The sequence below is a fragment of the Microtus oregoni genome, unplaced genomic scaffold (genome assembly GCF_018167655.1).
Source record: "Microtus oregoni isolate MIOR12 unplaced genomic scaffold, Mior012 000053F_ref0000044, whole genome shotgun sequence".
Taxonomy (NCBI): domain Eukaryota; kingdom Metazoa; phylum Chordata; class Mammalia; order Rodentia; family Cricetidae; genus Microtus; species Microtus oregoni.
The window spans coordinates 11,347,732-11,374,928 of record NW_024543829.1 but is presented as its reverse complement, the minus strand read 5'-3'; the positions used below and the strand labels follow the sequence as shown (position 1 = coordinate 11,374,928).

The 27,197-nt window shown below is 38.6% G+C and overlaps 1 protein-coding gene across 3 annotated transcripts in view; it reads left to right on the top strand.

Moving 5' to 3' along the window:
- Window positions 1-27,197, top strand: part of Vps13b (vacuolar protein sorting 13 homolog B) — a 470,084-nt gene that overhangs the window by 91,050 nt on the left and 351,837 nt on the right. For all 3 annotated transcript variants that reach the window (XM_041637454.1, XM_041637453.1, XM_041637452.1), the window contains exons 18-19: window positions 17,931-18,065; window positions 18,803-18,976. In XM_041637454.1, the coding sequence (XP_041493388.1) occupies window positions 17,931-18,065; window positions 18,803-18,976 (309 nt within the window). The remainder of the gene's footprint in view (window positions 1-17,930; window positions 18,066-18,802; window positions 18,977-27,197) is intronic.

Below are 27,197 nucleotides of genomic sequence, written 5' to 3'. Positions count from 1 at the left end.
TGTTGAAAGGTAATTGAAGGATCATATCTGTGTCTGCACAGGAATGAAGGTGTGCTGGATATGAGTATGAAATTATTCAGCGAGTCCCTAAATACTGTTTGATATTTATTCTGTGCTAGGGATCATGCTGGGCATACATGGTGGGAGCAAAACCGGTATCTTCCTATTTTCATATAGCATGAAGACAGGAAGAATTTTTTCCTTGGGTATATATAGAGTTTATTTAGTGGGCTATGTAGTGCGAGGGGAAGGGGAGAGAGAGAGAGAGAGAGAGAGAGAGAGAGAGAGAGAGAGAGAGAGAGACAGAAATTGCCTCTCCAGAGGGCAGACAGAGGACAGAGGAAGAATGTTTCAAGCTGATGAGAAATGGGTTACAAAGGACCTATTCTGAACAAGATGTAACAGTAACAGAAAAGAGGCAATGTTGCCTAGAGTTTTTAGGAAAAGGTTTATGTGCATGTATCTGAATAGCAAAATGAGGATAGAGATTTTAATAGTAACTATTTTCTAGAGCCCTTGAAAACATGAGAATTTTATAATTCTAATGCAGCGGAAATCGTCAGTTTTAATCAGAAAGAAGGCCATTGCAGTTTAATTTATGAATTAGAACATTAACTGTTGCTCACCAGTTTCTGTTTTGAATATTCTGGATACAATTGTATCTTGATTTCTGGCTTACCATGTTATGGGGATCCTACCAGAGAAGTCCATTTCGATACAATTTCTCATGAATTGAAAATCTTTATTTCAATTGGCCTGGACTAAACTCAGGTATTCAGGACCCAAGTATAGCTTAGAGTGTTTAGAGCAAGGGGCTTTTAAAGGCAAACCCATATCCTGTTATCTTTCTAGGCAGCTGCAGGGGGAGGTTTTGTGGAAGCCAGCAGTTTAACAGAAGCCAAGATAAAATTAGCTGGGTCATCTTTTACCTTTGGTTCTTTCCCACAAGGTTTTCCATTAAGGAGATCAAATTCTGGTCAGACTCAAAATGTCCTCAGCAAGAATACAAGATGGAGGAACTTCTGCAGTGTCTTACCCTGTCACAACTATAGCATATATTTACTTCAAGAATTCTGTATGTCTGGAGACTTCCTTGATTTCCACATTATTCATTGATGAAAGGCCCCAATTGAACCCAGAGCTCACAGAATTGGCTAATTTATTAGCCCAGGGTTCCCCTGCCTCTGCCTACCATGCCCTAGAATATCAGGCCAGCTGCCGTATTTGCCTAGCATTAATATAGGTGGTAGGGAATCTCTGAACTACAGCATCACACTTAAATGACAAAAGCTTTAACCCCTGAGTCATCTCCCCAGCTTCAGGTAACTCTAGTTCTGCTGGAAGCAGCCAGCCTCCTCCTAGAAGTCTTAATAACTTTTGTTTTCCTGGCTCTTCTTCATTCTCATCCCTCCCTGATGTAGCACTGTTTCCACCAAGCTCTATGTTATCTCTGAATAGCCTTTCTTAGTTATTTCCTCTTGTTGATGGGGCCTCTTTTGTTGCCTGCCGCACTCCAGGTCAGTCTGTCTTCTCATCTTTTTCTGGTTATCTTAAAAAAAAAAAAAAAAACCTTCATATCATTTCTTTAGATTATCTATAAGAGCCCTTTTCATTATAATTTTATACATCTTGCCCTACTGTTTTCATAGTTTTTATCATATTTCATTGAAATGTTTTATTTAGTATCAGTCTATAAGTTAATGTAAGACAACCATGGTAGAAATAACAGTATGTGTAGATAGGTGGCAGAAAACAAACATGTTTGGAAAGGATCTATTACAGCTCTGGTATTTCCTAGTTTTTAAATTTAGGGAACATGTTAAGTGCTACCATTACTTCTTGCTCGTCTTGGTGGGCATGGGAGAGAACAAGTGGTGACGAGCCAAGGTTAGGCCGTGATGCTGCTCTGTTGAGCTTTGAAGAAAGCGTTAATTTGGACCAGTAACAGGTAAAACTACCTTGTTTCTGTTGGAAGTCTTTTTTTGATGTATTTTGTCATTGTTTTGGTGGAATAAAAAGTTGAAGGATGAAATTTATATTACAAAAACAAAGATTTTGTAAGTTATTACTTCATGTGAAAACTAAAATCTACCATATTCAAATATTCCATTTTTACATTGACAGTTATTGGCCAGTTTATGTTACTTCACAAGGAGAAAGTGCTCAGAAACTGACTGGTCTCTGCAGTCAACTGTCAGTTTTCAAATCTACTGTGTGTATGTGTGTGGTTACCTTTGTGTCATGGCACACGTGTGGAGGTCAGAGGACAAGGAGTTGGTTTTCTCCTTCCACCATATGGGAACTGGGGAGCATCTTAGGTCCCTAGGTGTGGTGGCAAGCACCTTTACCTGATGCTTCACTGTTCCTTTAAAAACTCTTAAAATCTCCCCATTTATTTATTTATTATTGTTTGTTTGTTTATATGTGTGTGTCAGACAGAGGGAGAGACAGACTGTAATATATAAATGAAAACAAGCTATCTTTTTTCATTAAACATACTACTCCCTTCCCTTCTTCCATTCCCTCCACACACCCTCTCACCCTACCCCCATCCAATCCTCAGAGAGGATAAGGCTCATTGCTTTGTGGACGGTCCAAGGCCCTCCCTACTATATCTAGGTTGAGCAAGATATCCATCCAAAGAAATAGGTTCCCCAAAGCCAGTATAAGCAGTAGGGATAAATGCTGGTTGCCATTGCCAGTGGCTCCTCAGTCTGCCCCAGCCATTCAACTGTCACCCACATTCAGAGGGACTAGTTTGGTCCTATGCTTGTTTCCTTTCCCAGTCCAGCTGGAGTTGGTAGCTCCCATTAGCTCAGGTAGACTGTTCCATTTAGAGTTGAGCACTCCATGGTCACTAAATGGATACTGTTACAGTGATGTAGGTAGCACCCCCAAGTCAAGCTTCCTGTATTTTTGTTCTTTGGACCCTCTCCTTGAGCCTGGGCTGTCTCTGTGATGTGCTTTTCACTAGTAGATTGTGGGGAAGGTGATACTGCTCTCTTTCTAAGACTGGGTTGTAAAAAAGCATTGAGGTTTCTGACCAGATCACTTGGATGGTATACTTTGAGAATATATAGATGTCTCAGCTATTGTAACAAAGGTGTCAGATACACTAGTCCAGTTTAGATTTCATGTGTTCCAGGCTTACCCACTCATTTGATGGACAGCAGCTTCATGAGAGAACCAAGTAGGTACAACATAGTACCTAAAAATCATTGAGCTGTAACAGTAACAGAAAAGATGATGTCTTAAACCACCAGATTTTTGGAATAGTTATGCAGGAATAAATAGCTGGCACAGATAATTTTAATTTAGACTTGTTTTCCCCCCTTTATTGATTTTTGTTGAGCTCTACATTTTTCTCTGCTCCCCACCCTAGACTTGTTTTTAAGGGGGCTGGAGAGATGGCACAGCAGTTAAGAGCACTTGCTCCTCTTTTAGGGGATTCGAGTTCAGTTTCCAACAACCATGGTTGGCAGCTCACAACTCCCTGCACCTCCAGTTCCAGGGATCTGACTGCCTCTTGTGGTCCTTCTTTAACACTTATACATAGAGGGCACATGTGCATATCCATGCCACGTGCGCTCAAATATAAATATAAATCTTAAGAATGATTGTTTACAAAATATATTTTTCATAGAAATTAAGAAACATGATAGTCTTTTTATCCTCACCATTTGACACTTTTTGGATTGTGGTAGTTTGTGCCGAAGGACACCATGTCTTGTGAGAATTGCAGTTAGAGAGATATTCTAAGGTGAAGACTCCATCTTTAACTAACTTGAAGCATTTAAGGCTAGAAGAAGTGTTATAGACTTGTGAATCACATCATAAGGACACAGCAGTAATACAGGGACCCAAGTTAAGTTCAAATATTTCCTGTTTCCATCCAGACAAAACTAATAGAGTAAGATTGAAGATAACCTCACTTTAAAGGAATTTCAGTAAGCATAAGCATTTCCTTCCTTTCTCATGTGCAGGAGGGTGAGATGCCACTGAAGTGAGGTAGTAGTGGATAGGCTGCAGGATGGGGAGATCTGTATTGACCAGAGTCATCTGGAAGACCCGGGGTACGTTCCAGATACAGGAAAGCACACATTCCTTGTGTGACTGACTCCTGTTTCTTGATTATCAACTCTTTGACCTCAAGTTCAGTGGAGAGCTGTGTATTAGGCATAATGCATTCAAGCTCATTTTCTAAGTTATCTTTCATGTTTTGTCAACTGCCAGGTGGACTCTGAGCATTTGGGAGGAAATGGAGTTACTTATAATTATTGATGGCCTGAAGTGCTTAACAGATATTTTAAAGAGTATTAATAAGGTCAAACTCAATTAGGTCAGGGTCTTCCACATGATGGCGAGGAGACCATGCCTTGTATGTTCATGTACTTCCCAAGTTTGTTTAGGCTAGTGTACTTGTGCATCACGTTTGAGAGCTCAGTGTTTTATTCGTGTTTGTAGTTTAGGAAAGGAGTTAATTTAAGGCAGTTAAATGTTGTCCAACGCATATTTTAAGCTTTATTATCTTAGATTAAGAATTCTATCTTATATATAAATAGCAAAGCAGAATTTTAAATATACAGCTAAATGTATAACTGGTATGTTAGGATATAGTGATTATAATTTGTAATATTATAAGCATTATATCCATGATATAAATTATAATAGTGAAAATCTACTTTGTAAAGCTATTCACATTTTGCACTTAAATAAATTTATGTATAAATTTTATTATATTTAAAAGTAAAAACCAATTTTACTTTCCTTCAGCCATTCCAAAAAAACTTAGTAAGCACACTTTACTTTAAAAATGACACAATCCTTCAGTTATTTTGCAAAACTAGCATAATCATAAATTTCCTATCCATGATTTTTCCAAAAATACTAACCCATATTGTTCTCTCTGGACCTGTTCTTAGGATGACTAACTCAACTGCTCAGATCTCCCTTTATGTGTTTGATGGAGCACTTGGCTTGCTGGGGCCCAGCTGTGTGTTTATGTGCATTGCACACCTGCAGGGCCTGACAAATGGCTGTACTGTGCAGAGGATACAAAATTACCCTGGCAGTGCTGCAAATAAGGAAGTTTCTGTTTTGAAGTCCATATGTGTGTGTGCTTGAGATGCCAGCTGGTGTATTTATGCTGCATGCACAGATGTAAAAGTGCCAACTGATTTTATATCAAATGAAGTCTAACCTGCTTCTATGTACTTTGTGTCAAAGTTATGAAGTGGTATGAATGTTCTTACAACTTAGGTCTTTCAAAGTAAAAGCCGCTATTAAAATTATGAATGCAGGACATGACGAGAATAGAGAATAGTTACATAATGAGAATGTTACTGCTTTACCATTAGGTAAATAAAGTCTTGATTTATTATAACCATTAATGATGTGTATCCTCTTTGGTGGCTAGCACAAATTGGCTCCGTGTTGAATTGCATTTATGGAGACTGAAATGTGAAGGTCAAATTTATAATAGCTACTTAGTACAAAGGCTTTACTTTGCCATTTATAAAACTATATTTAACTTTAAAAATTGAACTGATAGTAAGTTCTTGACAGTTTTACTACGTGTATTTAAAGTAAATTCGATTTCAGTTGTTATAAATACCAGGAATAGTATTTTCTAAGTTTAGGAATAATTTAAACCTACATAAAATAAAAGTAAAACCAACTCTTTAATCAAACCTTTGAAAGAGGTATCAATCAATTCTTTTAACATATGCTCTCTAACCAAATGAAGAACCGAAGATTTCTTGGAAATTGATCTTCTAACTAATATTTGACAATGAGTTGCCTTATGTCTGTTATGACTGAGGAATTGGAAGTGGATTTGAAACTGTAAAGTTTATGCTTATTCCAGCCATACTTCCTAAAAAAACTACTATAACTCTCCAGTTAAACATTTTTAGCATTCAGTTGGCTTCTAGTATTAATTAGATATCTTTCAATTAAGCCATTTAAAAATATTAGCTTTTACTATATTTGAAATCGGTAAAATTAAAACTTGTAACTATTTTATGCAATCATTTGAATAGCATTTTAGTCAGCATGTCTTCATTTTCATCATCTGGTGTGGTATGCTTTTTTGTATAGACAGTGATATATATATATATATATATATATATATATATATATATATATGATATAATTTTTAACATGATTTTTTCTGAAATCTTACTTTCATTGACTTTCAGCAAATGTGTAACTTTTAGTCTTTTATATGAACCTTAAAAATTTGATTTTTGACTTTACCAGGTTTCTCAATTCATGCTGACAGTTTGATGTGTGATAAGTTTGTGTAATGAGATAGAAAGATAGAATAGAAACTTTGCCTCTTAGTGTCTGACCTGAGCGATACAATGTTTCTGACAAAGCATATAATTTGTCATATAACATAGTGTGGAATAGCTATATGAGCTTGGTCTGGGTAAAGACGGAACGACAGGAAGATAGGTTGCTCGACCTTTAGTTTGCATCAGTTTTTCCACCAGAGAAGTGAAATGTTAATTTCAGTTAAATATTGTTGTGGATCTTTAGATAATGAACAAAGGAGCCTTTCTACATGCAGTGTGTGGAGCATTTACGCTGCGGTCAGTGAGACGGAATATTTCTTTCACAGCAGCAGTGGTAATGGTCTGAAATAATTCTTTATGGAGAGGTGTGTCAGCTGGCACGAGGGTGGGAAAACTATTGTCATGCACTAAGGGATATTTTCAAGAGAGAACCAAACTCTGTTTTTCACAGTGAAAAGACAGAAGCTTTTGCTACTCATTTGAGAGATTATGTTCCATATATTATGAGGTTATTTAGTATCGGGGCCAACTGCCTTTCGTAGGATATCACTTCAAACACTGTTGCCGCCACTGCAGGTTGCAAGCACATGATTGAAGGCTTCTAGTTCTCAGCTCCTGCACAGATGTCTTTCAATAGCTGTAGCCAGTAATTTCTTCAAATTGCTCACTTTATCAGCAGCACATGTCATCAGGCCTGAAGCGGTTGCTCGTGTCAGGCTGCAGGATCTTTAGCTTACAGACGCAGCTGCAAACAGGTGAACAGGCAGAAAGTAATTTGTGTAGCTTGGTGGCTGTCAGACGAAAGACAGGCAATCTGTGTTTAAAACAGATTGCAGGCCTGTATGGGCCAGACGAAAGGGATTTCTGCAACTGCAAATAATTCTGAGGTTAACATATTTTCTTTTCTGCCATTAGGTGATTTGTTAAAATTTGAAACAATGAACATTATAAATCTGCACAGAAATTGGAGACAAGATGAAAGAGAAAATCACTTACTAAATAGGTTTATATCTGTCCTTCCAGAAAGCATTCAGGCTATAGAATAATTCTTTGATACTTATGAGAATGTTAGTCTTTAAGTTACCTTAAAAATTACTGCTATTAAAAAACAATGCAACCAGGACAAGACAATTTTATGAAAACATTTAATTTTAAGATTGTTATATTGTAAATATTAGAATTTGTTTTTGTCAAACATTTAGTGTTTTGTCTAAATTTTTTTCTAGTGTATTTAAGAAGTAGTGTATTCTAGTTATGTTTCAGAAAACTTGAATATAAAAAGCTCTAAAACAAAAACTTTCATGTGGAAAAGACTTCCAGACAATATATATCTAAAAACTTCTTTTTGGTTTCATTTTCTTGGACTATTAGAACATGGAGTGGAAGGGTACTTGCTTTTTTTTTTTTTTTTTAAATAGGCATACCTTAGAAAATTGTTTCATAATAGTGTTAGTATTGAGAATAGTCCTCATCTTATCCATAAATCTTTTTCATTTTTTTAAAACATTTTTTTTTTCTGTGTAACCTTGGCTGTCCTGGAACTTGCTCTGCAGACTAGGCTAGCCTTGAGCTCAGAGCTGCCTGCCTCTGCCTCGTCCACGTTGGGATTAAAGGTGTGACCACCATTTCCAGATGTGAGAAATACTAATATTGATGAATTATCTTATGAGACTCTCACGTCAGTGTTAGGCTATATAAGTGCAGTCTCTACACAGAACAGCAAAACAGTATAAAGAAATTGGTTCATAGTTTTTTGAGTATCTCGTTATAAATTATAAAATTATAAAACATGCATATATAGTGTCATGTGCACTCATATTCATGTGATTAGGTGTTTCAAATATACAAGCCATGGATGCACCCATTAATTAGTTCACTCATGTCTGTGTGGCACATAGGAAGTAAACAAGAGCTCATGCTGTTATCTCCCGGACTGCCTTGATTCGTAACCCTGAGTGAATGTGTGCTGAGTTTTCCACTTTTGTTTTTTTATTTCAAAATTAATTATAGATAATGACTATGTATAATATTTTAAAACAGTTTTATGTATGTAATCTGATGCTGGTTTTGTTTATATTATGTGACTTTGGGCAAGTTGTTAATTTTCTACTTAGTATTTTAATGATCACAATACCATTTATCTAAGTCATTGTTTATGCCATATTAAAAATCATGTTAAGTGTTTTGTCTTGCAAGCATTTCCACTATGCACGGAGGGGAAAACCCTATACAGGGCCTCTTATTCTGGAGTCTCTGGGTCTACAGCCCTACCTTTACCTCCTTTGTGTAAGATTGTTGATGTTCCGTATACGTGAGCATGTGTCTGTCTATGTCTGTACAGGCCTTTTTCTGTTGTGCAGACAGATCCAGAGAGAGGACATTGGGTGCCATCCTCTATTGCTCTCTACCTTGTTTGTTCAGACAGGGTTTCTCATAAAACCTGACCTCTAGTCTGGCTGGCCAGAGAGTTCCTGAGATCAGCCTGTATCTTTTCCCAATGCTGAGATTACAGATACACATGGTCTGGGTGGCTGGGAAACTAAAGTGCAGTCTCTGTCTACAACAATCCTTGGATTTTTACTGGAGATTCAAACATTGTCTTTCCTGTTCAAAGAGCAAGTGTCGTTACTTACAGACCCTTCTCCTCATCCTTTAGAAACTGATCTCCAAAGTTACCACGGCCACCACCACCATCTAGCAGGCTCATTTAGACTCAGGACAAAGTGTGGCCCATAAGTCACACCCAGCCTAGCACCTATGTCTGACTGTAATGAAAGCAATCATTATTATTTAGTTTTTGGCTCAGTTATGTTCTTTGTCTACTGTATGTAACAGTAGTAGAACTGAAGAAGTATAACAAATTCTACATATTGCAAATTTATCTTTAGCCTATTAGAAAAAAAACATTTGCTGGCGTTCAGTGTAGACTGAGCTCTTTTTAAGAAAAGCTTCACTTAATTCTGGATTTCATGTTTTGTGGTTTTTCTATGTTCTTTTGTGTCCCTGATTCATATTGATTAATATGCTAGATTTCTCCTGTGTTTTATTTCATGCCGAATATATTATACCTATTTAAGATGTGCGTTATGTTTGTACCTCTTTGAATTTTTCAGCACCTGTCATGGGGGTTTTGCACTTGTTGTTTAGGACTGTGACTGGTTCCTTCTGGGCACCTGCAGTGGGCGGACGGGACCTTTCCTGACTCATTTATACTTCTGTTGATTTTAAGTTAATTTCTCTCTAATATTTTAAAATAGATGTTATAGTATTCCTAAGTTATCTTATAACTATGAGACATCTAATTCTCTATTTCTATATTTCCCTTCAGTCCTTTTTAGTGTCCTTAATTTTTAGGTTTGTTTGAGCTGTAGCACAGCATTTCACAATTTCGCCACTGATAAATGTAAAGTAGCCTTCATTTCTTAATTTAACGAGTTTTGTCAATGACTGAGATATTTCTGCTGGGAAATTTCTTGGGGACTCTGGTCTCTGGGATTGCTTCTGCTTGAATGAGTAGCTGGCTCCCTGTGTCCAGGCTCTTTCATGGGTCAGCACAGCTGAGTTCTGCTGCATCGCCACTGCAGGGTTTTCATGTTGTAGGTGGTCCAGAGATGGACAGGGGGAAGGAAGGCTGTTTATAACTGTTTCTTGACTAGAGCCTTGTACTGACTACTAAGCATCGCTGTCTCAGCTTTGTATTTCAAATATATTTATTATACATACCTGCATTATGTATTTATCAAGAGAACAGTATCACCACAATACATTTTTTTTTTTTAATTTGACGTCCTAGTAAATCTATTTTATAGGGCAGTGCAAGAAGTCCTTAGTCTGAAGGGCAAATCAGAGTCGTTTTATGTGTTGGTATGTGCTGTGCAGTATAAGCTGAACTATATTCCACAAGGGAGGAACATGGAATGGGTTACATACACCATTCCTGCACATGTGGAATAGAAGACTCCATCACTCCTGCTAGGCGGGTGATTTTATCTGAGGCTGCTGCTGAGGTGCTTCCACGGACCCCTTCAGCATCAGTTGTGCAGGATGAAGAAGCTGGAAGTGTTCTGCAAACATTTCCTAATATCTAGTGGGCAGCAGTGAGTGCCTGCTTATCCAGAGGAAACAATGCATGGTAGCATTGCATAGTATGTGTAGTTTTTCTGACTTAAACGTTTTCAGGGATGCAGTAAGATTTTGTACTTTTTTTCTTAGTGGGAATGTGACTTCCTGAAGCGTCTTTTATGGATACATACAAGTACTTGGGGAAAAAAAAAATGTATTGTTTTGTTTTTTGAGACAGGTTTCACTGTGTAGTCCTGGCATTCCTGGAACTCACTCTGTAGACCAGGGTAGTCTCAAACTCACAGAGATCCGCCTGCCTTGTCCTTTTGAGTGCTGGGATTAAAGGTGTGTGCCACCACCACCTGGCTGAAAATGTTTTTGAAGAGTAAGTCGTGTTTCTTTGTAAGCTTAACCCAGTCTCCAAAAACTGTATTTTATAGTGTTATGTTTGGGCAAATGTTGGGACATAGCATACATTTTCAGCATACACACTGGGGTAAAACTATATAACTCACAAAGATTTGCAGGCCATACCTGTATATTGAAGTTCCTTTATTTCTCTTCTCTGATACTTTGATTTCCTCAGAGAGAATATGCGTCTATTGTTTAAGCGTTGAACATTTCTTCACAAAGAAATGTTCTTGTATTTGAACTAAAAGTTAAATCAAGAAGATATTAAATTGGTATATTTTATAATTGTTGTTATTATTATTATTACTTTTGTTTTTCAATACAGCGTTTCTCTGTCCTGGAACTAGCTATGTAGACCGGGTTGGCCTTGAACTCACAACGATCTGCCTGCCTCTGCCTTCCAAGTGCTGGGAGTACAGGTGTGCACCACTACCTCTCAGCCAATTTTTTTAATTTTTAAACCTTTGAAGGAGTGGGTTTTTAAAAATTTTGTCACTGATACAGCTTGGTTACTCCCTCTTTCCTTCCTTCCTCTGCCTTCCCCCTCCTTCCCCTCTCCTTCTGATCTCAGTCTGCTTTCTGTCTCTTCCTGGACTTGCTTCCAAATCATAAGAAAGGAATCAAAAGTGTGAATCACTGGACATTTAAAAGCTTTTATTGCTGTACAGTAGTCTAGGATACAGTTAAACCACAGTTTTGGTTTATTATGAATAAGTTATATTCAGAACATAATCTTTCTCTTCTCTTTGGTTAATATTCAAGAGTACTATTTGAGTGCCATGGTAGCTATATATTTAGTTTTTGAAGAAATTACCCAAGTGCTTTGAGTAACTCCTATACCAGTTTGTACTCTGCACAGCACGTGACTCCATGTCTGCACATCCTCATCAGCACGTGCCATGTGTTCTCTTCTAGATGATAGGGTAGTCGTGCAGTGTTACTGTTCTTGTGCTTGCTGTTTACCTTAATGCAAGGATGATACAACCTTTTTATTCCCAAAGCTTCTACACATGTATGCAGTGAAATATGAATATATCAAATTCCTCTCATCACCTTCATTCTCTGCTTTTATCCTAACCCTCTATCTTTCCATCTTTATGTCTCTGTTTTCTGTTTATAAATCTCCCTAGTGGAATGTCTATTCTTATTTTAGACTATATTTTTATATTATTATTTGTGTATTTAGAGGAGTTCTTACATATTTTAGATATATACCCAACAAAGAGCCAACATGGTTTTCTCTTCTCATTCTCGTATGTCAGGTTCCTTTATCTATCTATCTATCTATCTATCTATCTATCTATCTATCTATCCATCTATCTATCTGTCTATTATAAATTTTGGTTAAGAATTCTTTGCCTACTTCTAGGTCCCAAAGATGGATGTTTTTCACTGCTGTAATTTTTAAAGGAATTTTGTATGTATGTGTTTCATTTTCTTCCACTTGTGAATTTTTCTTTTTATAACTGAGTAAGATCACTAACTCTCACTAATTGAGTTGCTCTTACACCTTCGCCTGTTAGGATTCTGTTTCCTCCCCTCATTGAAGTGTTGTCTTTACCCCATTTGCATGGCTGATTAGGACGGATTCTCTTCCTAACATAGATCTACTGCTGGTAACTTTCCTTTTCACACCACCAAACCTCAATGTAGTAATAGGAGCGGCGGGGCTGCGTCCCCAGCACCCCGACTGCCTGCTAGCTTATGCCCCGAAATAATTACACGGACACTGTATTCTTTTAAACACTGCTTGGCCCATTTCTTTTTTTTCTTTTTTTCTTTTTTTTCTTTTTTTTTCTTTTTTTTTATTGAGAAAAGGAGAAAAAAAAACAAAAAAACAAGTTTCCACCTCCTCCCAGCCTCCCATTTCCCTCCCCCTCCTCTCATCCTACGCCCCTCCTCCCACCTTTCTCCCCCTCCCCCCACTCCTTTCCCCCTCCCTCTCCAGTCCAAAGAGCAGTCAGGGTTTTCTGCCCTGTGGTAAGACCTAGGACCTCCCACCTCCGTTCATATCTAGGAAGGTGAACATCCAAACTGGCTAGGCTCCCACAAAGCCATCACATTACGTAGGATCAAACCCCCGTGTGCTTGGCCCATTTCTATCTAGCCTCTTCTAGGCTAATTCTCACATATTAATTTAGCCCATTTCTAATCATCTGTGTAGCCCACGAGGTGGCTTACCAGGGAGATTCTAGCCTACGTCCATCCTGGGTTGGAGCTTCATTGCGTGTGCCTCAGAGAGCAGAGCTATCGCATCTACCCGGGAGAGGGGAGCATGGCGTCTCTGCTTCAGAGAGCAGAGCTGTTGAGTCTGAGCTCACTTCCTCTTCCTCCCAGCATTCTGTTCTGTTTACTCCACCCACCTATGTTTTAACCTATGAGGGCCAAGCAGTTTCTTTATTGCTTAACCAATGAAATCAACAGATTGATATATGACACTCCCACATCACTTACCCTTTTTCTGTTTAAACAAAAAAGGGAAGGCTTTAACTTTAACATAGCAAAATTACATATAACAAAACAGTTATCAAGCAAGAATTACAGTTACAATATTTATATCTATTTTATCTTTTATCATAACAATGGAAAACTGTAACTAACCATTCTTCAAGTTTATCAAAGAGACAATGAAAGTAGACAAATGGTATTTCTCCAAATAAAAATAACCAGAGAATCTCCACCAGAATTTATGGAGTATCATATCAGCACAAAGAGAGACGAAGTTCTGGTGATCACAAGATCATGTTAAGTGAAAGAAAGCAAGTTAGGTGGTGGTTACAGGGGAGGGGGAGCATTGGAGATGTAGTAATAGATCAAAATACCCAAAGTTACATCTAGACAGGCCTTTGTACATTCTCTCTGGGGACGTGTTTTCAGAGGTCCCTGTTCTCCCCCAATTTTGAAACAGGGTCTTGATGTGTAGAGCTAGCTGACCTGGAACTCGATATGTATATGAGCTTGGCCTTGAACTTGAGACTTTGCTCCTGTTTCTGTCTCCTGAGTTCTGGGATTACAGGTGTGGCCTTTTCTCCATTCTGAAGCATGGGCTCTTGTTTGTCTAACGCATCACGTCTGCAGCCTGCTTCTCTGTTGCGTGTGTTCAGCTAACTTTACTCTTACATAGTCCAGGACCTCAAGGTGGGATTAGCGTCATTCACTGTGTCCTGGATCTTTGTGGATCAATCACAGTCAAGACAACTGCCCCATCCGCAGAACCCCACAAGCCAACCTGACCTAGACTGTTGGTTGCTCATAATACTTCTCTCTTTGGGTGATTCTGGGCATGCTAAGTTGACAGCTAAGCAGCACGTTTTTCTATGTGATTGATAATTTGTCTGGGTATAGATTTTTAGATTGAGCTTTATTTTTTTTATAGTGTTTCAAAGCATTGCTTTATTTCCTCCTTGCTGTCAGAAAGTTGTTCAGACATCCGATGCCATTTTTAACTTTGTGTCCATTGCCTATCTTTGTTGTGTGTCTAGGGTTGTCTTTGTTTGGTGCTATTTTAGAAGGCTTTGAAGAGCTTCTATGTTAACACTGGGTATTAGCTGGCATAAATATATGTATGCATTTTTATGTGATAGACCCTACTGATGTTCTACTTATGTTCTGCAGTTTTGGTAAATGTTCTTAAATTATTTCTTAGATGATTTTCCACCTACTCTTACCAGTATTGAGGATTGACTTAGGGTCCTGTATTAGTCAGGGTTCTCTAGAGTCTCAAAGCTTTTGGAATGAATATCTCTTTGTCTTTGTCTACATACATATACATACATACATACATACATACACACACACACACACACACACACAGGCATGACCACAGCAACTCATGTAAAGTAATTAATTGGGCTGGCTTACAATTTCAGAGGTTAATCCATTATCATCATAGTGGAACATGGTGGCGTGCGGGCAGACATGATGATGGAGAAGGAGCTGAGAATTCTATAATTCACAGACATCAGGAAGTGTACTATGTCCTACACTGGGCATAGCTTGAGCATATGAGACCTCAAACCTGCCCCCAAAGTGACACACTTCTAAGGCTATACCTACAGCAACAAAGCCACACTTCCCAATAGCGTCCCTCCCTATAGGCCAAGCATTCAAACACAAGTCTATGGGAGCCATATCTATTCAAACTGTTACCACAGGCCCCATGTGTATGGCAAGCAGGAGCTATCATTGTAAAGCTCTACTTTCTATGTAACGTGCACCATCTTTTTTAGAACAGATTGACCACCTGCAAGACACACCTCTTGTAGGATTTGTATACTTTTAAACAATTGGTGTGGGTTAATCGTCTATAAGATTTGAGAAACTGTGTAGAGTGTTAGTTCTATGTTTCTCTCTTCAGCTGTGTTTGGATCAAGGTAAATTATGTTCTGATTATGACATCTTGTCGTATAAACAAAAGAGCTGAACATCTTGCATGTGTATTGTGCATGTATGTGTGTGCTGTACTTTTATGTCCTTATATGTGGAGGTCAGAAGAGGATATCGCATGCCTTACTATTTCACTTTCCATTCTTTTCCTTTGAAATAGATTCTCTCATTGAACCTGGAGGTAGGTTTGGACCCAGAAAGTTTCAGAGGTTCTCCCTTCTCCAAATTTCAGTGTTGGGATGAACCTGTGGGCACACCCAACTTTTAACTTGGGTTCTTCAGCTTGTATACCTGACTCTTTATCCAGTGACCCATCTCTCTATCCCCATGCATCCTTTCTCATAAGAAAATCTATGGTTCCTTTTATTTCACTTTCTGATTCATTTTTTTTTTTTTGCCAAATCTGTAGCTCTCCAAACCTTTGTTTTCATATGTGTATAGTGGGAATAGTAGTAGCCTTCTTATTTTTTTGTGTCATGAACAAATAAGTCAAATTAAATATTCAGTCAGTGTCAGATGTTTTAATAACTATAGTGCTAGCACTATGATTATTTAATTTTCTGACATTTAATTTTATTGAGTATTATTTAAGTATTTCCTGTCATGGCATCTCAAAACCTGAGAAATACACAATGTTTGGGTACCACTTTATTGATTTATACACTTTTTAATTATGGGACAGCTCAACTCAGCTTCTGTTCTGAGGATGCATACTATAAATTATACACACGCTAAACATCGCAAAGTAGCAATTAATTGATTCATAGTTATATAATTACTGTCTTAAATTGCCTACTGCTATGGTAAACACCATGACTAAAAGCACTTTGGGATGGAAAGGGCTTATTTTGCTTATTCTTTCTGGTGAAAGTCCATCACTGAGAGAAGTCATAGTAGGAACTCAAGGAGAGCAGGCACTTGGAGGCAGGAACTATTACAGGGCTTGTGGTTCACTGGCTTACTTCTCAGGGCTTGCTCAGCCTGCCTTCTTACAGTATTCAAGATCAAGCCCAGGAGTGGCTGGCTCCATTTATGACTTCAAGACAGTACCTCACTGACTTATAGGCAAACCTTAATGGAGGCATATTCAGAATTAACATTCTTTCTTCTTAGATGACTCTATTTTGTGTCAAGTTGACAAAAAAAAGTCAACCAGGACAATGACTAAGGTGAAGATTAGAACATTGAGAGTTCATTTAGAAACAAGGGTTAGTATTTGACGTTTTTCTAACATGCTCTCCTCTCAGTCATTTGGGAATCATTTAGCATGGTAATTCCTGACCATTGTTCAGGAAAACTTTCGTATATTGGCATATTAGTATTGGTGAATAGTAAGTATTCACGAGCACATTATAATTGAACATGAGGGGGGCTGGAGAGATGGCTCAGAGGTTAAGAGCCCTGGCTAGTCTTCAGAGGTTCAGAGTTCAATTCTCAGCAACCATATGGTGGCTCACAACCAACCGTAATGAGATCCATAATGAGATTTGTATGCGTACACACCAGAACACTGTAATATGATAAATATTAAAAAATAATTGGACATGAGATTTTAGAAGAAATTTTAATAAGACATAGAAAGTTTATTTTTAAAATCATGTAGAATTAAAGAATATTTAAATATGAAGGATAATACTTTGTGTTTTACTAAACTTTGAGGTGAGGAACAGAAGGGAAATAGTATTCCTGGCTATTTATGAATATACTCAAAATGAATGGTAGAAAGAAAAAATTATCCTGTAATATTTATGAAATTTTTGGTACACAAAATTATTCTGTGTCATAAATGACATTGTTCAGTACTTTGGTTCTTTCATATATAACCTTTCGTGCATGGTGCAAAATTTTGTTAACACTCTTATTCATGATATTCTTATCCATACAATGAGGGTAGTAACATTTATATCATAATCTTTTGTGAAAATTGAATTCATTTGTATGCATAACACAATGCAAGTCTTCACTTCAGTAAATGTTGTCTGATTGCAGATTTTCCTGTGAAATTTAGTTTTCCCTCCAACCTATGAGGTTTCACCTCAGCCTATGGGACTTTACCCCACAATGAGGATAGCAATATTTGTAGTAGGGTCTTCTGTGGAGACTGACTTGTTTATAGAACACATAGTGAGTTCCGAGGAAATGTTACTTCATGAGAGATGATCCCTCACCTTTTCCTCTTCTCCCCATGTCTTCATCAGTATTATATTCTCTAGGGTTCTCTGCCACCACTTCATGACAAGACCAGGATTGACCATTAACATTAAAGTTCTCAGCTTCTATATTAATAACTGTCCTCTAGTAGAGAGATTAATATCTACTTTTTGATTAAACCCCTCTGCCTTAGTTCTAAGAAATTGCATTCTAGCTTACAGACTATCTTGTCCTGCTCTAGTTTCAGCTCTTCCCTCAGGCAGTTTTCTCTGTAAATTCCATGCCAAAATAAGTTAAACTTATTTATTGTGTTTTCTAAAACTGAACATGATTTTCAAACTTCCTCTTGAGTTTTATGTAATAATTTATCTGTTTTGTTTCATGTTTTGAGGCCTACTAATCAAGATCTGTTTGTAAGTATCATTATGAGAGTTCAGCCCATTTATTTTAAAATTGCATCCTTTTACCTTTTAAATATTGAACTCTGAAACCTAACATACATACTGTAAGAAAATCTGAGGTAGATAATTAAAGTATAATTAACTTTAAATGCCTTGGTGAAGGAATATAAAAATTATTTAAATTCAATCAGCTAGTACATTTGCAGTTCTCTTTTATTAGGTGTGAAAGCTAAGAATCCCCTGCCAACTCTTGAGGGCTCAATCCAGAATGCTGAGCTGAAGTACTGCAGCACATCATTGGTCAGATGTGCCTCTGGGACCGTGGGATCCATAAAAATCTGTGCCAAAGCCCCAGGTATGTGCAGCTGTGCCGTGTAAAACTTTATTGCCTCTGTAGGAGAATTGGCCTTGCCTTTTACAAGGAGCATTTGCTGAAACAAGAATTTCCTCATTGTTCCTGGGAATCAGAGCTTTCCATTGTTTTATTTGTACTTAATATTTTAAACAGTTCAGGGATGATACTTACCAATTAATTTGGATTTAAGGTGAAGAACTTTGCATAGTTTTAATAGTAGTTATGAGGAACAAATTAAAAGAATATTCATTGTTACAGTTTTGACAGCAACGTGAACTGATAATGTATTATAATTAAATATTGAATGAAGATGTTAGCAGAGTGGGTTTAAACACCACATCTGGGTGTTAGAAAAGTTAGTTTGTAATTGTCTTCCTGTCTTCAGTGTTTTGTTTTGTAATGTTCTCTGTAAGCTATTTGCAGTTCTTTTAGCAGTCTTAAATTCTGTTATATCATAGTACGTATTTTGCTGAATTGTGTCTCTGTCATTTCATTCTATAAACTGTTCTGAGCATGCTCTGCATTCATTAGCACAGCGTCAAAACTTAAAATCCAAAATAGCTTCATCAGTCACTCTGTCGATTATTAACTAGATAGACAGTTAAAGTGACAAGTATTGATTAATCATTGTTTTAGTGGTATAGTTTAAGATCAACCATTTCCAAATTAGTATATTTTACATAAATACTATTTTTAAATTTTTTTCAATTTTTTTTCCAATCAATATTTCTGTTCAGGTGACAATGGAAAAGAAAAGTTGATTCCTTTGCTTCAGGGCCCTTCTGACACTCGAGACCTTCACAGCACCAAGTGGCTTAATGAGAGCAGAAAGCCGGAGTCACTCCTCGCCCCAGATCTGATCGCGTTCACCACTCAGGTCCCCCAGCACATGGATGACTGCCACCTCTCCGGTACGTGCAGCCTCTCAGGCTTCCTTCATCTGCACTTCAATTCTAGAAATGCCTTTAAATGGGAACCTTTCAGTCAATTTATGTTTGTTGGGATATACTCTGTAGTTTTTTTCTAAAATGTTGTTTCTTTCATATGAGTATTGATAAATGAAGTGTTTATAAATTATGATTTTATGAGGACTTCAAACTCCATGTGTATCATGCAACCACAGAATTGTGTGTGTGTGTGTGTGTGTGTGTTTGTGTGTGTTTAGTTTACAGCTTTTTCTACAAGGCAGATTTTCTAATGCTGTAGTGCTTTGGCTGTGACCCTCAGTTTACCATATTGAAATGACACATTTGGACCACTCATAGCTTTTCCAGAAGTAAAAGACTTCGATACTGAAATAAAAAAAAAAAAAACTAAAAAAATTTTACCAACTCACAAGTTGTGATTTCTTTTCTTAGATTGTGTTTTTATTGTTTTGCATTAGCATCTATTCAGAATCTTAGCTGTCTTGTTGAGAGCCAGTATCATAAGTTTGAATGGGGGCCAGGAAAGAAAAATGAGAAGACAAGGCTGGAATTAGCCATGTGTACAATGATGTACTTGGTAAACCCAGGGTAACCAGTGGGGCTAGAAATGAGGGGTCATTCAAAGATTTCGGTGAGCTTTTCAGATGGTGCAGAAGAGGGGAGCTCTGTTGACATCATACGGGATATACAAAAGGAAGCATATGCTAATACATCCAACACAGAAATTTGAAAAGATTTTTAATTGACCAGTCAATAAGTATGTGTAGACAGAGACTAAGGAAACAAATGGCTACAGATTCAGCACTGTCGTAGAGATGTGAAATTAAGTTTTGTTATGGTGTGTATGCAGCTAAGTCATTAGCACACTCTAAACTGGACATGAGTCGTCCGAAACACGAGTTTGAGATGCCGTACCAGGATGCTGGCCAAGAGAAGACTTCAGAAGGAAGCAGTCATTTACAAAGCAGCATGCTAGCAGGACACAGCCAGATGCCCAGACCCACGGACAGCACAGAAGACCCAGTGATGATCCCACACAACTAAAGCAGGCTGAATATGCACACACAGAAAACCTAAAGTTTTCTCACCCAGCTTTGAAAGGAAGCATTGACTCCTTAGAACTCCTAGCATCTCAGAAATAACAGGAACAATTGAGCAATTGAGAAATATGATCCCATGAAGTTAACAGCTTCTGCACAGTAAAAAGTATAGGGGTAGTCCAGGACCTGCTACTCCAGAGGACTCCGAACATCCTGGAAATAACAGGAGCAACAATTGATGAATATGATCATGAAATTACAAACATTTATGCACCGCAATAGGAATGATCAGTGGAGAGAAGACACTGATGAGAATCAGAAACTCTTCTCCAAGTATTCACAGAGTGGGAAGTAAGAGCATGGAGTATGCGACAAATGAGATCAAGTGTCAAAAGAACAAATAACCCAGTTAGTAAGTGGGTAGATGAGTGCTACACACACTTACCCAGTGATAAGATCGTAGGCCAATAAGCACATGAAAACAGGTTCAGATCTTTAGCCCTTATGGAAATCCGTATTTACTACACTGGAATTCTGTCTTATCACAGTCAGAATTAAACTATTCTTTTTATAATATCTAATCCAATACAAATACTGTATAGATAGAGCATTGAGAGAATAATGACGGGAAAAGTATTTGTACGTGTCCTTTCTGAATTTTTATCAGTCACAAGACATGAACATGGATGCAGGAAAGGATTGGCAGTGTATGTTGTTGAGGATGTAGATGGGTAAAGTCGCTGTAGGAATCAATTTAGAGGTTGTTTGCTGACAGTAAAAAAAAATGGAAGTATTTTATGATTCAGCTGTACCATTTCTAGATATGCCTTAAAGAGTCATTCTGGGCTACAGAAACTCTTATTGTGCCCATGACTATTTTCATATTATTAACAAAGTCATGTTATGGAATCAACACATAACCATATATGCTCATTTCTGGATGAATGGGTGAAGAAAATGCACGCGTGCACACACATATACATGGAATTACAATAAAGTGAAGCATTTTGACCATTAATAAATCTCAATAAAGAAAAGCAGTGTGCTTCTTTAAGAATTCTCCTCTTTAAAGAGAAAGACCTTCGATTCTAATAGTAGTGTGTTCAGCAGGACTGATACAAGCATGAGGTGTTACCTATAGATAAACTGTTTTTCCTGGTGTTTAAAGGGACAGTGTTTGTGAATCAAATGGTCTCTTAACTGCCCTGCTCTTACAGCACAAAAATTCCCATTGGCACAACATAAAGCTGTGAGTGTGGCTGTGTTATACACAACTTTATTTGCTAAGATGGAAAGTGGCTAGTATGGCCTTTGGTTTTCCTAGCTCTGTGCAGATAGGTAGGCCTGGTGATTCAATAAACCACCTTTGTTAATGTCTGTTTAATTATATTTTATTTATTTATTTTTTTTCCCATTTTTTTTTATTGAGAAAAGGAGAAAAAAAAAAAGACAAGTTTCCACCTCCTCCCAGCCTCCCATTTCCCTCCCCCTCCTCCCACCCTTCTCCCCCTCCCCCCATTCCTCTCCTCCTCCCTCTCCAGTCCAAAGAGCAGTCAGGGTTCCCTGCCCTGTGGTAAGTCCTAGGTCCTCCCCTCTCCGTCCATTCCTAGGAAGGTGAACATCCAAACTGGCTAGGCTCCCACAAAGCCAGCACATTACGTAGGTTCAAAACCCCGTGCCATTGTCCTTGGCTTCTCATCAACCCTCATTGTTCGCCATGCTCAGAGAGTCCAGTTTTATCCCATGCTTTTTTAGTCACAGTCCAGCTGGCCTTGGTGAGCTCCCAATAGATCAGCTCCACTGTCTCAGTGGGTGGGTGCACCCCTCGTGATCCCGACTTCTTTGCTCATGTTCTCCCTCCTTCTGCTCCTCATTGGGACCTTGGGAGCTCAGTCCAGTGCTCCAGTGTGGGTCTCTGTCTCTATCTCCATCCGTCACCAGATGAAGGTTCTATGATGATCTGCAAGATATTCGTCAGTATTGCTCTAGGATAGGGTCATTTCAGGTTCCCTATCCTCAGCTGCCCAAGGAACTAACTGGGGACCTCGGCTTGGGCATCTGGGAGCCCCTCTAGGGTCAGGTCTCTTGCCAACCCTAAACTGGCTCCCTTAACTAAGAATTGTGCTTCTGTGCTCCCCTATCTAACCTTCCTTTATCCCAATCCTCCTTTTTCCCCAAGTTCCCCCCATTCTCCCCTTCTCCCTTTTCTCTCCCCATCTCCCCTTACCCCCATCCCACCCCACCCCCAAGATCTCAATTTTCTCCCCGGAAATTTTGTCTACTTCCCTTAGCCAAGAGGACAACTATATGTTTTTCCTTTGGTTCACCTTCTTACTTAGCTTCTTTGGGATCACCAATTGTAGACTCCGTGACCCTTGTTTATGGCTAGAAACCAATTATGAGTGAGTACATCCCATATTCATCTTTTTGAGTCTGGGTTACCTCACTCAGGATAGTGTTTTCTATTTCCATCCGTTTGCATGCAAAATTTGAGAAGTCATTGTTTTTTACCGCAGCGTAGTACTCTAATGTGTAGATATTCCACACTTTCTTCATCCATTCTTCCATTAAAGGGCATCTAGGTTGTTTCCAGGTTCTGGCTATTACAAATAATACTTCTACGAACATAGTTGAACAAATGCTCTTGTCATATGATAGGGCATCTGTTGGGTATATTCCCAGGAGTGGTATTGCTGGGTCCAGGGGTAGGTTGATCCCGAATTTCCTGAGAAACTGAAACACCAATTTCCAAAGTGGTTGCACAAGATTGCATTCCCACCAGCAATCGATGAGTGTACCCCTTCCTCCACAGCCTCTCCAGCAAAGGCTATCATTGGAGTTTTTTTTTTTTCTTGGTTTTTTTTTTTTTTCGAGACAGGGTTTCTCTGTGGTTTTGGAGCCTGTCCTGGAACTAGCTCTTGTAGACCAGGCTGGTCTCGAACTCACAAAGATCCGCCTGCCTCTGCCTCCCAAGTGCTGGGATTAAAGGCGTGCGCCACCACTGCCCGGCTCATTGGAGTTTTTTATTTTAGCCATTCTGACAGGTGTAAGATGATATCTCAAAGTTGTTTTGATTTGCATTTCCCTGATCGCTAAGGAGGTTGAGCATGACCATAAGTGTCTTTTGGCCATTTGAACTTCCTCTGCTGAGAATTCTCTATTCAGTTCAGTGCCCCATTTTTTAATTGGGTTAATTAGCATTTTAAAGTCTAGTTTCCTGAGTTCTCTATATATTTTGGAGATCAGAGATGATAAACACCTTTAATTATATTTTAAAAATGTTCTGCCATTTAGTAAAGCTTGGGTGTTGTTTGTATCTTCCATTTACTGTTGAGTTAAACAGTCTTCTACTTTTTTTGTTTTACCACATACAGAATTAGAATAATGAGCCGAGCATATTTAAGTGATAACACAATCTTTTTCCTAACAATATTAAGGTTAGACCTCATAATTAAAGGCCATTCTTAGGGTTACAGATTGATTTGCCTCTCACGATGTTTCCAAACACTAAAAACAAATTGGTGTAAGAATAATTATCTGTGACACTTAGGGCATTTATCAGTTCAAGTTTTATAATTTCTTGTGGTGTTAAGGAAATTCACATAGTCATGATTAGATTTATGTTTGGTGGTATTTTTATGGATTTGTGTACACAATGTTAATGCAATCATGCATTTGGTTTTAAAGAACTACTCTTTTGTCCTTGCTTTTTACTCCTTAAATATAATGTACTTTTGGTTTCTGTATTTGGGTTATCTTAAAATACAGTATTTCTGCCCACCTTGAAAATACCAACTACATTCATGGCTAGGATATAGTAAGGAACTCATAAATATTTTTATAGAGCCAGTTTCAATGTGAGTCGGATTAGTCTTTTGAGCAGCAATCCGGATTTGAATCAAATGTGTGCATATGTGCTTGGGTATCACTGATGTGACAGCCACGTCATAAGTCAAGATGCTTGGATGAAAGGTACACAGTTTGTAAACTGCCCTTTACAGACGGGCCCCGCCTGACTGGACGTGCACACATCCTCTGTATACTGCCTCAGACCTTTGCCTATCAAGGCCTTTTTTCCTTGGTGTCTTCCTCCCCTCTGGCTGTCACAGTCTTTCTGTCTCCTCTTCTACAGAGTTCCCTGATTTTGAGGGGGATAGATTTGATGGCGACATCTCATTTAGGACCTAGTGCTCCAGGGTGTAGTTGTGGTTTCCTGTATCTGTTCCCACCTATTGCAGGAAGAAGCTTCTCTGATGATGCTGTGCTCTGACCCGTGAGCACAGCAGATCGTTGTTAGAAACCCTTTCATTGCTGTGTGACTCTATCAGAAGAGGGCTGGGCCTGGGCCATGATGCCTGGCCAACCCAGAACACACAGTGGTTACATTCACAGTGCTTTGTCTCACAGTGCTTTGTCTGGGTGTTTTTTTTTCATTTGAACCTTATAGATCTTTTGTTTATATGTTATTGTTTCAGATTTTGTTTTTATGGGGTTTCTGTGTGTGCAAATTTGCTTCCCAGCTTCTATATGTGTTTCTTGTGCTTTTTCTTTGGCTCTTTTGTTTGTTTTGCCTCATTTTTCTAGTTTGTTTTAATTTTATTTATTATTTTTGCTGTTCTTTTGTATTCTAATGAAAGAAAAAATGGATTTAGATGAATAAGAAAGTTCGGAGGATCTCAGAGGAGTTGGGGGGGGGGGACATAATTGGAATATGCGGGGATAATCTGTTCCTGACTTTGAAGCGTCCTGTCTCCCTTTGTAGCACTGTCAGAAGCCTCACTTCATGCACAGCGTGTTCTCTACACTCGACAGTGTTTACCTGAGGGGAGGCTTCTTGTGGGCTCTTAGCGTTCCGGTTTCCATGGTGTCGTCCTGGTCCCTTGGTAGGACTGCTATATGATGTGAGCATTTTAATGTTCATATAAGTTATTAAAGTAGACATGCACCACAGGTTTTTCTGTGACTTTTTCATTAGTCAAAGTATTTTATCACTGTAATTTATTTGTAGATAATATTTTAAAATGAGTTTTAGATAAACCCTTAATCTCTTATATATAGACCCTCACTTTTCTTTATATTTTGTGTTTTGCCCATGATTTTATAACATTTGTTGCTAAAAAGCTCTGTGTTTTTATTAAGTGTGGGTTATAAATAGGAATTGGTCTTAGTGTGTGCTGTGTAGAAATAGAGAGAGTCACGAAGGACTCATATTCAGGTTTGCCCTCCCTGACCCAGTGTCAGGAGACCTTTTCGCACATGGCCTTCCTGTTGGCTCAGGTCTACTGGCCTGTGTGCTCTCCTTGTTTCTCACTATAATTTTATAGAGTTATAGTAGGCATATGGTGTTTTTTCCTGTTGACAAATCTTAACATCTATCCTTGTTCTTTTTTCCTCTGCTTAGAACCAGTTTTGTCATAAAATATCTGTGCAGTTCCTGCCTCCTTTTCTGAGACTCCTCAGTCCCTCTCCTCACTCAGTTGGAGCAGCTCTGCTCGTATTTGTCATCGTTCATGTGTTCTTCTCTCTGTGTTGTGACAGTACACCCTTACATAGTCTGTCTTTCACCATCTGACAGTGCTTTCCAGGGTTACTCACTGCTTGTCATAGTTTTTTCAGGTCTTTGCAGTGTTTGACATGTAACGAATGCTTGAGATGATTTGGTGGGCAGTGAATAAGTAAGTGAGCATTTCTGACACGTAGTCAGGGTTATGAGTGCATTGACAGATAAATAGCACGCACTCAATATATACTAGCCTTCTCATCCTTTTTCTTTCCTCTTTTTAGAGGTAAGCTCAATGGTGGCGTGTATCTGCCAGCATCTCCCCCTGACAGTTCTAATTACCACAAGGTAGCTTGTCCCTGGTTACAGCTTTCTTTGTTCTGGCTTTCCTCTTGACAGTGGCATGAAGTGACATGTAAGCCTCAGAGTGCCTCATCGAACTGACCACCTCAGCTTTCCCGCCACATCTTCTAATCATCTTGTCTTTTCCACTGAAACCTTCATCATTCCTGGCTCTGTTAGCATAGTAGTCTCCATAGACCTGATATGTTGTTTACAAATCCCGAGAGTCAGGGCACTGACTTTTGTTATAGATTATCATTTCAAAGATGTCTCTATAAGTTTATAGGTTTGGAAGATAACATACACGGTCTCCTCTAGGAGTCAAAGGGCTTACTGCCTTTCTCAAAACAACCAGTTCCTCCACAAGTTCATATAGTGTGTGTCTTTTGGCACGCAAACATTGTGTTGCAATGTCTCTGTCACAATGTCTGTGGGACATGGGAACAAAGGTAACTGGTGCAGCTATATTGATGTCAAAGGTGTGCTAGCAACATGGTGACTAAGACTTTAGTCTCTGATTGGGGAAGTCTTTTCTTCTGCAGCAGCCATACAACAGATTAGTGCAATTTCAGGTTCTTCATAGTTCCTGATGCCAGAATAATAATGTTGTTCTTTATGGCTCTACCCGCCCCCCCCCAAAAAAAAAACCCACCTCCCTGCTATCATGTTTCTCTTTCTTCCCCATGTATAGGTTACATTTACTTATATTTGTGTACATATGCCGATAGGTGGCATATGTACATGCATTTACTGGTGCAGTGGGTGTCTTTTTGTATTGCTTTTCATCTTATTTTAAAACATGAAGTTCTTAATAAACTTGCATTTCATCCTTGTGTGTTTCCACACACGTTGCCTTCCTGCCTGCCTTCCTTCCTCCCTTGCCCTTCCTCCCTCCTTTCTTCCTTCCTTTTTTGAATTCTCAACTGAACAGCTCAGCCTAAACATTATCAATCATATCAGCTATTTTCTATATGTTTGAAACTGATACTTAAAATTGGTTCCAGTGAACTAATAAGCCTCATTGTCTCTAGCATTTCATTTTTTATTTTTTTTTCCATTTTTTTTATTGAGAAAGGAGAAAAAAAAACAAGTTTCCACCTCCTCCCAGCCTCCCATTTCCCTCCCCCTCCTCCCACCCTTCTCCCCCTCCCCCCATTCCTCTCCCCCTCCCTCTCCAGTCCAAAGAGCAGTCAGGGTTCCCTGCCCTGTGGTAAGTCCTAGGTCCTCCCCTCTCCGTCCATTCCTAGGAAGGTGAACATCCGAACTGGCTAGGCTCCCACAAAGCCAGCACATTACGTAGGTTCAAAACCCCGTGCCATTGTCC